Source organism: Plectrocnemia conspersa, unplaced genomic scaffold, assembly GCF_051122295.1.
Source record: "Plectrocnemia conspersa isolate PC_06_02 unplaced genomic scaffold, ASM5112229v1 ptg000009l, whole genome shotgun sequence".
Classification (NCBI taxonomy): Eukaryota; Metazoa; Arthropoda; class Insecta; order Trichoptera; family Polycentropodidae; genus Plectrocnemia; species Plectrocnemia conspersa.
The window spans coordinates 30,312,823-30,324,414 of NW_028277173.1; the positions used below are offsets into that span (position 1 = coordinate 30,312,823).

The 11,592-nt window shown below is 34.4% G+C and overlaps 2 protein-coding genes across 3 annotated transcripts; both read right to left on the reverse strand.

The window, feature by feature from the left end:
* Positions 1-2,637: 2,637 nt before the first annotated feature.
* On the reverse strand, positions 2,638-5,126 carry LOC148232621 (uncharacterized). The gene is made up of 3 exons (XM_088191519.1): positions 4,885-5,126; positions 4,682-4,807; positions 2,638-4,621 (listed from the first exon to the last, which is right to left on the reverse strand). The coding sequence occupies exons 1-3, from the start codon at positions 4,915-4,917 to the stop codon at positions 4,469-4,471; spliced, it is 312 nt and encodes a 103-aa protein (XP_088047645.1). The 5' UTR covers positions 4,918-5,126; the 3' UTR covers positions 2,638-4,468.
* A 2,054-nt stretch (positions 5,127-7,180) lies between these two features.
* Positions 7,181-9,070, reverse strand: LOC148232622 (uncharacterized). 2 transcript variants are annotated; one of them, XM_088191798.1, is made up of 5 exons: positions 8,918-9,068; positions 8,777-8,844; positions 8,639-8,714; positions 8,495-8,578; positions 7,181-8,297 (listed from the first exon to the last, which is right to left on the reverse strand). In XM_088191798.1, exons 1-5 carry the CDS (start codon positions 8,937-8,939, stop codon positions 7,276-7,278), a joined length of 1,272 nt encoding a protein of 423 aa, XP_088047924.1. In that variant the 5' UTR covers positions 8,940-9,068; the 3' UTR covers positions 7,181-7,275. The 2 variants fall into 2 exon arrangements, with proteins under 2 accessions (XP_088047924.1, XP_088047925.1); XM_088191799.1 differs by having other exon boundaries at positions 8,225-8,365; positions 8,434-8,578; positions 8,918-9,070.
* Between the last annotated feature and the right edge of the window lie 2,522 nt (positions 9,071-11,592).

Genomic DNA, 11,592 nt, shown 5'->3' on the forward strand with positions numbered 1-11,592 from the left:
GCAGTGAAAGGATTATGCTAGATGTTCTTGGAAAATCGTAGTGGATCACACGATTCACAGATACCAATCTTTTATTTACGTCTTCAAAATATGCGCCGTAACGATGCGGCGAACCGTCGAGTTAAGGAGTTGCGAGATATGACTGTATGTGGTGCTCCTATTGCTTCGCATTCCATTGTTACGTTATGCATCTATTCTTCCCAGTGTAACGCTTTTTGTGATTTACCCGTGGATATTCACCATGTCACTGTCAAAGCCAGAAAAGAAGAGACTAGTGTACTTCGCACGTCATGCTTCTAAAGCCGAGTAGAGTGTGAATTATTTTGTTATCGAATTATATTACAAATAGAGATTCCAATTCGAATATATGTGGCGATAACGCCTATCTCAGGAGCGGATGTTCCTTTGTCTAGCGTCCGAGAAATGCCAGAAATTGCAGAAGTATGGTTTGAGTAATTTGATGCAGCTGCAAATTTTAAATATTATAATACTGCGGAATTAATTATTGCCGTTTGATTTTATATTATGTATAAATTAAAATTGCAATTTTAAAGGACTGTCAAAAACTGAATTTTATCTATTTATTTGTATGTCGTTCTGTACAGAATGTTGAAGCTAAACAAAATTAAACGATAAATTTGAATTTTAAATATTATTTTTATAAGTCAGAAACTATTCGAATAGTTTAAGTTATACTATTCGATATTCGAATAGTTGATAATGAGGAATAGTTGGAATCGCTAATTACAAAGCATTATGTTTATTGTGCGATGACATTATGCTGGTGCTAAAAAAATACAATAAATGTCATTACTAGACTAAGCACTCAATACAATATTCACAACTCTTGTTAACTAATAAATTAAAGCCACTAATCGATGGTGTATTAATTGAGTTCCGAGAAAATATATGTATATATAATTCAATCTATTAGCCTTTTACCGAACAGTTGCTAGGTAGAAAGGTTAAGCACATTGTGAGTAACATCAATAGACAATTAAATAACAAAAAAATATGAAGCTTGTGAAAATACAAGGTATTCAGAGCCTTTGTTTATTTATTGTATTATTCACAAGAAAGTAATTTGAAATGGAAGCCAATAATCCTGATATGCCCAGAGCCGGCCCTATGTTGCAGACAAAAACTAAGTTGCCCCTCCCCTCATATGAATAACACATAACAATTAACATAAGCTGATATACAATCAAATGTCATACACCAATACTACTTTGCCATCAATTATTTTTCGCAAATAATTTTAAAATTTATAGTAAAGCAAAATAACCACATAGGTAGTAGTTGTTTATTGTATTATAGTTGTTAAGTAAATTTACGCGTTTAAGACCTAAAAGATAGTAGATCAACGCTGAAAACAACTGTATGGTAACCACAGAACAAAGAATATTTGCAGAGAGTAAAATATATGATTACTATGAGACCATCATTAAGTCACTCCACTATATATAAGGGGAGTTAAAAAAATATTTTTTAACCCTTTACCATGCTAACATTGAAAATATACCATTAAATTACAGTAAAATTTCTTTTTAATGAAAGAAAAATTGTTCTTTATATATTTTTTTTAATAATAATATAAAATCGTATTTTAGGACCCCGGTGCAAATGCCCCCTATCCTCCCCAAATACTATGTTTTCGTAGAAAGTTATGCATAAATTGTAAAGCATTTCTTCAAGTTTCTGAAGGGTGCTATGTACAACACACTTACATTCTCTAGACTTTTTTGTTTAGGGTTTCGGAACATTATCTAGTAACCCTCGCAATGTATCCATCCTGGTTTCATACACTTGCTTACGACTGTAATGATCCACTACTTATCTCTTTGAGTAATAAGTTAATTTTACGTATTTTTTTCATAATTAATTCTGTTGATATTTATTTATTATTATTCTATATTGCATTTATAGTAATTATATTAAAAGTCAATGATTCTCAACGTTTTAAGGGTCTGATTTATTTTACTACTGTAGCGACCACGTTTGAAAGGGTCATTGTCTCAAACCCTAAACTCGCGTTAATGACTGTGACCAAAAACGATCATTCATTAGCAATGGGGATAAATAACATATTAGGGTAAAGGATTTGTGAGACCGCACAGAACACGAGCTCATAGTAAATATTCTCCGTCGTTAAGAGAATCCCTTTGAGACGAAACGGTCACGGATATCATAAATCACCACATCCGTGACATTTCCGAAAAATGCAATACGACATTGGACGAGCGAACGTAGCTTTCTAAAGGCGTAGACATATTTCACCATTCTACGAAGCGACTGCAACGATTGGCTGGAAGATCGCTGCACATAGCCTTAAAATATATAAGCCCGGACTCCGATGGGGAGAGACACGGTCAGAGAGTAAGGCTGTCACCAGCAGCCACCCGAAGAGACCAGCAGACCCATCGACAGACGCGAAGAGACGACCTGGAACTCCCGAGCGACCATCGCCGTAAGAAGAACTACATCCTGACACTCGCTGCAGACAACCACAAGAACCCTGAGGATCATCACCTGCGTTAGCTTCACCACCGCTTGGAGGAAATGTTTCGCCGATAATCGTCCGAATATTGGCAAATTTTGTATTTTAACTGAAAATTGGATATAATGAAACACTGAAACTAACACAAACGTATTTAATTAATAACAAAATACACAGAAACAACTGGAGCGAAAATTACAATTGGTCATATTACTTCATCGATGGTACGATAGGAACGTAGAATAGTTTCGAGATAAACATAAACGAATGGATCTACTCCGTACGTTTACGAGAATAAATTAATTCTAGTTGCATTGAATTATTTAAAAAACAATAGTGCTCCTTATCACGATAATTAGGCATCGAGTTATTGTTTAGTTAACATATATTTTGGCACATAAGTTACATAACATATGTATAAGAATTTATATACGAAAATTGCTTTCGATTAAATTAACCTAAACTTATTGTACTACGTTTTACGATGTACTCTAAAAATTGCCGAATAACAGCTATAGATATTAAAATATAAAATATATCAGGTTAGTATTGTGTTGTGTGTGTGTGTGTATATATGCGAGTACATAACAGTATATATGAGATACAAATTTCACTATGGAAATATACTTCAACAACTACAACGACTAATGTTTAGAATAGTTTTGGGATGCGCTAACATTGATATTACTATGGCAATTCTTTAATTGAACCAGAATTTTTTGAACCGATATCGTTGGTTATATTTATTCATGCATAATAAAGAATTGCCGTTTTATAGGCGCTGCAATTGGGATACTTTGAAATATTCCAATCGTAGCGATTAGTTCTACATTTCTAAAGTGCAATCCCTCGCAATAAGGGCGGATATCCCAACAGATCGTCGACGCCGGAGTCAACTTTTAACTAGCAACCGATCATCGATTGCGATCAATTTAGCATCGGACATCGGCGATCGCTGCGAATATCCTATTTAATACGGATACTAAAACCGATCGCTTCACACATTTAGCTACGCTTACACGTATATAAGTACACAGTATCAGACATGTTTTCCACTTAATTAAACTAATACACTTAACTATACGATAATTATAAGATACGTTTCAATACTGATATTAACCTCGGTGCGTCGGGGCTCGATACCGCTCTCCAGATTCGTTCTCGTTAGGTTTTGTATCGTGTGAAACTGCCAGTTAAATTAGAAGTGCGTCGATTTTAATCTTATTGTCTCCAAATTCTTACGATTACTCAATCGACAGCACAACTTTCGCCAACTATATAGTATAATATAGATAATACGAATAACGCAATTGTGTATAAACCCATCGATACGATGGAAATTATATTTAATAATTTACAGACATTTAGCGAATAGGAGAAATTAAAAATAATAGTAAAAGTTAAAATAAAAAATGAAAAACAACTTGCCATTATACTCACCTTGTCGAAAATCGACAGTAAAAAAATCCACTGAACAATCAGTCTTCCGCTCTCATTCAGACTTACCGGCGTTTTATAAAGAATAGAGAATGAGCGAAAAGTCAGAATCTGGAAGACGTCGACCCGAACGTATCCTAATATATTATAGAAAAGAATTGACAAACGTACGATATTGCAAAAATGGAATAAAAAGCGATTTAATACTAAGAAAACGGAAAGCTCCGTATTATTGTATATGTAATAAAGAAACGATGCTTATACATAGATCAGACATGTGGTTATATCATTGCTCTTTGTGGCTTAAGTCTAAGGGAAGATGCAAACTACACGTAATACAATGTATTTTGAATTATCGCTAAGAGGTAAGGTTAAAAAATAAAAAGCAAACATAATCATGCGATGAGTTTGTGATATTGTTATTTGACTAAACCTAAGTTTCACATGTAAAGTGTGAATAGGAAGTAACAGTTTACAAAATGTTGCATATAAAAATTATTGTGCACGTGGTAAAGGTACGAATAGGAGCAACGTTCAATTGTGCGGCACGGCCGCGATGCGTTCCTTCAGATGGGAGAAGTTTCCTTGGACCTGGCGCACTTGCTTCCGCAGACGGTCGCTCACCTGCTTTTGGAGCTCTTGCACTTCGAGAATCTCGCGTCGTAAGTTCTGATAGTCGTTCCGCACCTGTTGCACCAATAATAATGGGTTCATTTTTATGCTTCCGTTTTTGCTACATTGATTTACCTCCGTGACGGACTCCAAAAGCCTCAACACCGAGTCGTCGGGGTTTTCGTCGGCTTCGGTTATGTGCCGCTCTACCGTATCTATCTTCCAGGCCATCATATCCAGTCTTTCGTCGGTTTTCTTCACCTGATGTCGAAAATCATAACAATTGTAGTCTGAAAGACCAAATGAAAAAATGCAACCAAAATTAAACGAAAATTGACCGATTTCTCGAGATTGGTAACCGCAGCCTCCATCAAATCTTATCAAATCCTATTTTATTTATATCGAGCAGCCGAACGTCAAACGGTCTTCGTTCGTCGTATCTTTTTGCCCGTAACGCCGATATTTTCGACCATTTATTTCTTTTCTTCTTCTTATGACAATATATTTTTAAATAAATACATTTTACAAACTGATACGAAATTATCCGCACACTAAATTGCGCTTGGTGCTCCTTCTATGCATTAATATACTTTGACAAAATTCGGTTTCAATATACTTTGACCATCACTCTTATGCCAGTATCGGTAAGGATAGCTATCATATTGTAGGGAGCCTATTTATACATGTATTTATTAAGGTTTATTATGTCCAAAACTTGACGGCACTCTGGTAGCATTAGCGTAACGAACGCGCTTCTCGTGGCAACTCTATACTTATATTTTTTAATAAAACATACTCCACCTCCTGTCACCTCCCGTCATAAAATTTTTAAAATTTAGTATAATGTTGAAAGGTAAACAAACTATGGAGCAATATGCGAGATGCGACGTTCTTTCGATTATGTTGTTTGAACTTTAATTTATATATGTATTATTTAGATTTATTATGGCCAAAACTTGGCGACACGCAACCCCCAACGCGCTCCCGGACATGCGCGTTCTGCTCGCGCCCCTTGGAGACCTATACGCCACCCGGGTCTACGCTGGTTCCACGCCGCTTGAAGAAAAACACGCTAAGCGCTGCTCAAAGCTGCGCCCTCACGCCTCATGGAGCCCTAGATGTGCTCCCAGAAGCAGCGCCCCTGAAGCCTTTCAAACAAAGTCTGCGCCCCAATCTACAAACTCCGCCACGCGCGTCATTTAATTAAGCACGCGCGTGGTAAGCTGCCTGATAATTGAGACCTGCACCGCCGCAACGTCTACGTCACCTATCGTCACTTTACATCCCACGATACGTCACGACTTTGTTACCTTTGTGCCTCCAACGTTTAATTATTTTTCTTTTTTAAAACCAGCTCCACCAACCTCACCGGGTGTAGTGCAGCAACACCAAGGCCCCCATTCTCTCTTCCTAGTTGAATTTCGCAATTGTAATTTGCTAGGGCCGAAGTAGGATAGGGGGCCTATTTATATATGTATTTATTTAGGTTTATTATGGGCAAAACTTGGCAACACTCTGGTAGCACTGCGTGATGGATATTCTTCTCGTGGCAACTCTGGCGGGTTCGCATGTCGGTGCGTGCCTCGTGCACCGTCCGCTTACACATTTAACTTTTAACACGTAACTGTATAAATACTCAATAAAATACTATTACAGCGGCTCAATCAGTGTCAATAATTGCCACAAAATTGAGTTTCATAGACATTTTAGAGCAGCATATAATTTCATTAGCGCCTATCAGTTAAACTATATTTTTACTAATAAAAATGTATTTAGATATGATTTTACCGAAATGACGTTTAAAAAAATATTATCGCGATAGATTCGACACCGTTATTTTAGATTTTCTTTAAAGGATAACTCCATAATTTCTGGTTTAGAATACGGAACGTCATTTTATCTTTTCCAAAGTGAGAGGTGGGGGGAAAAAGGGGATCGTTTTTAAATATTTTGCTTTCATTAGAATTAGTAGTTAAATGACATGCATATTTCTAACCAAATTCAAAGTTCTCCCTTCTTCCACCTATATATTTTAAAATAATATCCGAATTTACTAGTGGAAAAGCGCGCAAAGTTTTTGTGAAATAAATGTTATAGTCGAATAAATATTTATTACCATTAATTTTATTATTTTTTCTCTTTTTCTAAGATTTTTGACGGGCCCCGCATTTTCTTTTTGACACCAAAAAACGATTTTAATAAAAAATAAAAATTAATCGCGCACAGTTAGCAATACATTATCAAATTTTAGTATCGTTCCCCTCTCCAAAAAGTATGAAATATCTAAATTTCCAATAAACTATACCTGTATATACAAAAATATAATCGCTACCAAAAGCGAATTTGAAAATAGCATTCCAACTTCGGTCGTTTTCCCCTTCGATTCTAGATCTAACTGGTTGTTAACATTTACACGATAGTAGTCTTCGCTGATATCGAAACAGCGATGCATAAAAAAACGATTACTACAACTGCATCGACGCATATAGAAATATATATTTTTCTATGTAATTTAAAAGTAATTCTAGCTAATATAAAAAGCCATCATTTTTATAATATTTTATTTGTTTATATACAAAATATATATTTATTTAATAATCATCTATGAAATGAAAATTTTGAAATAAATAATAAAAATTATCTTTTAGATTTATTTATAATTATGTGTTTCCTTTGATAATAAATTTCGACGATTATAATTTATATGTCAACAGATTCATATTTATTTTTTATTCTAATACTAAATTTTCCACAGAATGAAAATTCTTAATATGCTGCGAAAGATAAAATTTACTCTTATATGCTCTTTGGCACTTTTCGCATTCGAAGCCTTTAGATTTGAGATGCACAAACTTATAGTGCTGCGAAAGGTAATCTTTGGACTTGAACGCTTTTCCGCAGTCTAAGCATTCGAAAACGTCAGAATCGGGATGAACGTTTCTATTGTGTCCGGAGAGACTATGTTTAGTTTTAAACGATTTTCCACATTTGTCACAATCGTATTGGTAAAAATTATTATGAACGTCGAAATGTTTCGAAAGGCAATGTTTAGTTTTGAACGTTTTCCCGCACGTGTCGCATTCAAAGTTTTTAGAATCAAAGTGAACAAATTTATTATGTTGCGCTAGGTAGTTTTTAGACTTGAATCCCTTTTCGCATTTGTCACACTCGAACGGGTCGGAGTCGGAGTGAACGTTTTTATTATGTCCGGCTAGGCTACGTTTAGTTTTAAACACCTTGTCGCATAAGTGGCACACGAATCGGTAGGTATCACTATGTACCTTCATATGCGATAAGAGGCATTGTCTAGTTTTGAACTCTTTTCCGCACTTGCCGCATTCGGAAACGACGCAATGCATGTTCAAGTGTTGAGTCAGATAAAATTTGGTCTTGAACGCTTTTCCGCACCTGTTGCATTGGTAATCCTCGGAGCCGCCGTGAACCTTCATGTGACTCAGAAGATATTGCCTACTCTTGAACGCTTTTCCGCATTTGTCGCATCCGTTATTAGAGCCGGAGTGGATATTCTTAATATGCTGTACGAGGTAAGTGTACACTTTGAATTCTTTTCCGCATATGTTACATACGAAATTATCGAAGCCGCTGTGAAGATTCAAATGGCGTATTAACGTATGTTTGGACTTGTATAATTTTCCACATTTATCGCATTCCAATTTATATTTATTAAAACCGACGGAAAGACTCGTTTCTTTATTTTCTATTTTCTCATCGATTTTAATATTAGGTGTTTCTGAAAAATACATAATTGTTAATATTGTATACAAAACGTGTTATTATATGAAGACCACAAGACGAGATCTGAAAAGTAAAATGTCTTTCTTTAAAATTTCCATAGAAAATAAAATTGAGTTTTCTCTTGTAAATACCAGTGCGTTCAAGTATCTCGGCCTCGGGGTCTTCGTTTGTTATAATACGTGCGATATTTACTGTTATTCAAATCACGATCCAGCGGATGACTTAAGTACGAAGGTAATGCATTTTCGGCAAGAATATCTTTGACGTCGTGCATTTCTAAAAAAGTGTACATAAACAAGCACATAAAATATAATAAACTATTTATATTTTACTTACCTATTTCCACTTCACCGTCCAATGGGGTATTATTTTCCAAGCTCTTATGATCACATTCCATCTTGACGAGTTCATTCTTGATTAAAAAATCAGTCGTTATACTAAAATACATTTGATTATAATTAAAATAAAATTTACTTTGACCGTGGAATCAATTTCAATATAATGGCAGTCGACAGTTTCTTGTTCGATCTCGACGCCAGGTTCTACAATACAGTTAATGCGGTTATATAATGGCTTATTTGATTTTATCGCGGCCAGTTAAACCGATAAAAAGACCTGTTTTAATTGAAAATTCCATTACGATAAATAATAACAATCTCGAGCTCGTCCACAAACGTCAGCTGAGCTTTTGGTCTAAACGGAAAATAAGTGTGCCCATTACTTAATCTTTACTAGCTTTGGAACTTGTTCTGTTTTGGCCCTGACGTTTGTGAAAGTGGCTAACGTTTTGTAACATAAATACGTTTTAAAATTTAAAACCGAGATTTGTTATCGGTTAAAAATCGTTAAGTACTTGAACTTTTTAATTTAATAATTAAAAAGTAAACTAGAAAGATATTAATTAATATTGATGGAGATACAAAAATTGTCAAGGACAATTGATCCAAGACGAGCGAGAACTTCGCGGACGCGGTAGCGAGCCCACGTATAATAATATGTAGAATAAAATACAACCGGAAAAACCACCAATATTGATCCATCAATGCACTGGCGGATCAAAAGTGGGGGCAATGGCCTCCACCCTAAAAAATTACATAACGTACATATATTTAATTAGAATTTACGCTCAAAAATATGTACACATTTAAAATTCAAACGTTTCAACATAATACAGTTATTTTTGTACGCTTCATTATCATATTTTTTTTCTACAACATTGCTACCGTGTATATCTACTTCTTCTACAAACAAGTCATCGTTTGTAAAGGAAATGAAGGAAGAAACACGTCCTAGTTCATTTCCTTCAAGCATATAAAAAGATTTTTTATTTTTTATGTACTAATTTTATAAAAAATATATGGGGCGCCGAAGATGCCTCAAGACCAGATTGTGACGATGGGTATTGTAATAACAATTTGAATTTTAACCCACGCATTTTTATACACACGTTTGTGCCTGACATGTTAAAATATAGAATATCAAAACGATGAAATGATTATTACCAGAGCCGGCTCGCCTTTACCATTTTTTTATGAATAGGCTTCCATAATTCTAAAATTTAAAAATGGGTGATTTTCTATGTGACGCCACTTTTCTGGAAAAAATACTGCACTTGCACGCTACTAAACGCACTAACGTTTAATTGATTGATTGCCGCAACGATAAATTTTAAAAGCTTGCTTTCAAAAACAAATAAATTCGCTAAAGAAAATAATAATAAATTTTACAATTTACCCCATAAATTAATAAGTTGGCTTAAAAAATGTGTATAAAACTAAGATTAATAATACTTACACAAGTGAACAACACATCTTCCACTTTTTATTCAAAACACACAGACGCTGGACTTACACAAGCTACTGTGATATTACATATATTTTATTTTGTGTGAAATAGACTGAAATATTTATTTTTATAGCCGGATGTGACACGTGAAAAACCTTAAAATAAGCATTGCCGCTTCAACAAGAACAAGCGAGACAACGAATATTCTTACGCACATGTATCGTTTCTCTCTCGCATACATCTGCATACGTAGACAATGCATTCACAAAATTATTGCAGTACGAATTTTTGACGTATTAGTTAACAGCAAACTGTCTTTAGATTCGGTACTCTCGCGATTTTTCATAATGACTTTTTAAAAATTGAAAATGAACTGTCAATCTTCTTCTTCTGTATCATAAGAAAGTGATAGTCTTGTTGGAACGAAACCAAAGAAAACTGCCCAAAGTTTCTAATTACATTTTTTAAATAATATATCATACGTGTAAAATTGTTATGACTTCTGCATAAACCCGTCGAAATATGCCGATTTCCCGATAATAACCGTTATTGCAGTGCAGGTAGAAGCAAAAACAACACACAGTCGTATTTTCGTGTGACGTATATGACTTTATTCTTGTGACTTGGCTCTAACGAATGTATGTGTGTAAAAATTGGAAGCCATGGCGTTCACCGACTTACACTTATATTAACGTCATGTGTCTGAAGTCATTTGTACCTGGTTTCGCTAAGGCAATTTCCTCATTACTAAATATTTTGCAGCAAAACCAGAATACTTGATCTGATTTGGGTGAAAACACAAGCCCCCTTCTATCCACCAATTCCGCATTTGCAGTTTTTCGTTAAAAATATACGTTACTAAATTATCACCCTACGTCGCTTCTTGGTATTGGTTCTTTGAAAATTAATTTTGCAATTTGGAAATTCTGTAAATGAACATAGGCAGTCTCCATAATATTTGTTTTACTATCACTATTTAAAGTTTCACTTTCATCGATACAGATTTTATCGCCCCGTTTAGTCTTACGTGTACAAGTATTCTTACACTTAGTTCAGCAAACTTAAAATATTGTCTTTATTTTGCCCATCTAGAAAAATATTCAGTGTTCTTTAGTTGTTAAATTGAACTATCAGCATCTTTTCTAGGTTATGTTTGTTCTACCAACCGGACAATTTCCGTTTTAAAAAATATTTCTTAACTTGTAATAATCACATTTCTACTAAAGCTTGAATTTATTTTTTCTTTTATATAACTACTTGATTAAAACAAAACGCAAAAGTTATAGAATTTCATTAATTATTTTTAGATATTAATTTACTCACCGATGTTGTCCAATTTAGTTCAGAAAAAAAGAATAATTTAATATATTATTACATAACATAATTTAATATTATTCTTTGCCTGTAAGTTTTGAATTGTATAATAATTGGCTCAAAAATAATAACTATAAAAAAAATATTTTTGCACACGCTTTAGCTTAACGAAATATATCCACAGTTTCCTG

Coding starts and splice junctions, on each gene's coding strand:
- LOC148232622 (XM_088191798.1), bottom strand. CDS start 8,939: ATGGAATTTTCAATTAAAACAG. Junction 8,845..8,917: donor GGAATTTTCAATTAAAACAG/GTCTTTTTATCG, acceptor ACTGTATTGTAG/AACCTGGCGTCGAGATCGAA. Junction 8,715..8,776: donor AAATTGATTCCACGGTCAAA/GTAAATTTTATT, acceptor TTTTTAATCAAG/AATGAACTCGTCAAGATGGA.
- LOC148232621 (XM_088191519.1), bottom strand. CDS start 4,917: ATGGAGGCTGCGGTTACCAATCTCGAGAAATCG. Junction 4,808..4,884: donor TTACCAATCTCGAGAAATCG/GTCAATTTTCGT, acceptor TTTCGACATCAG/GTGAAGAAAACCGACGAAAG. Junction 4,622..4,681: donor TTTTGGAGTCCGTCACGGAG/GTAAATCAATGT, acceptor TTGGTGCAACAG/GTGCGGAACGACTATCAGAA.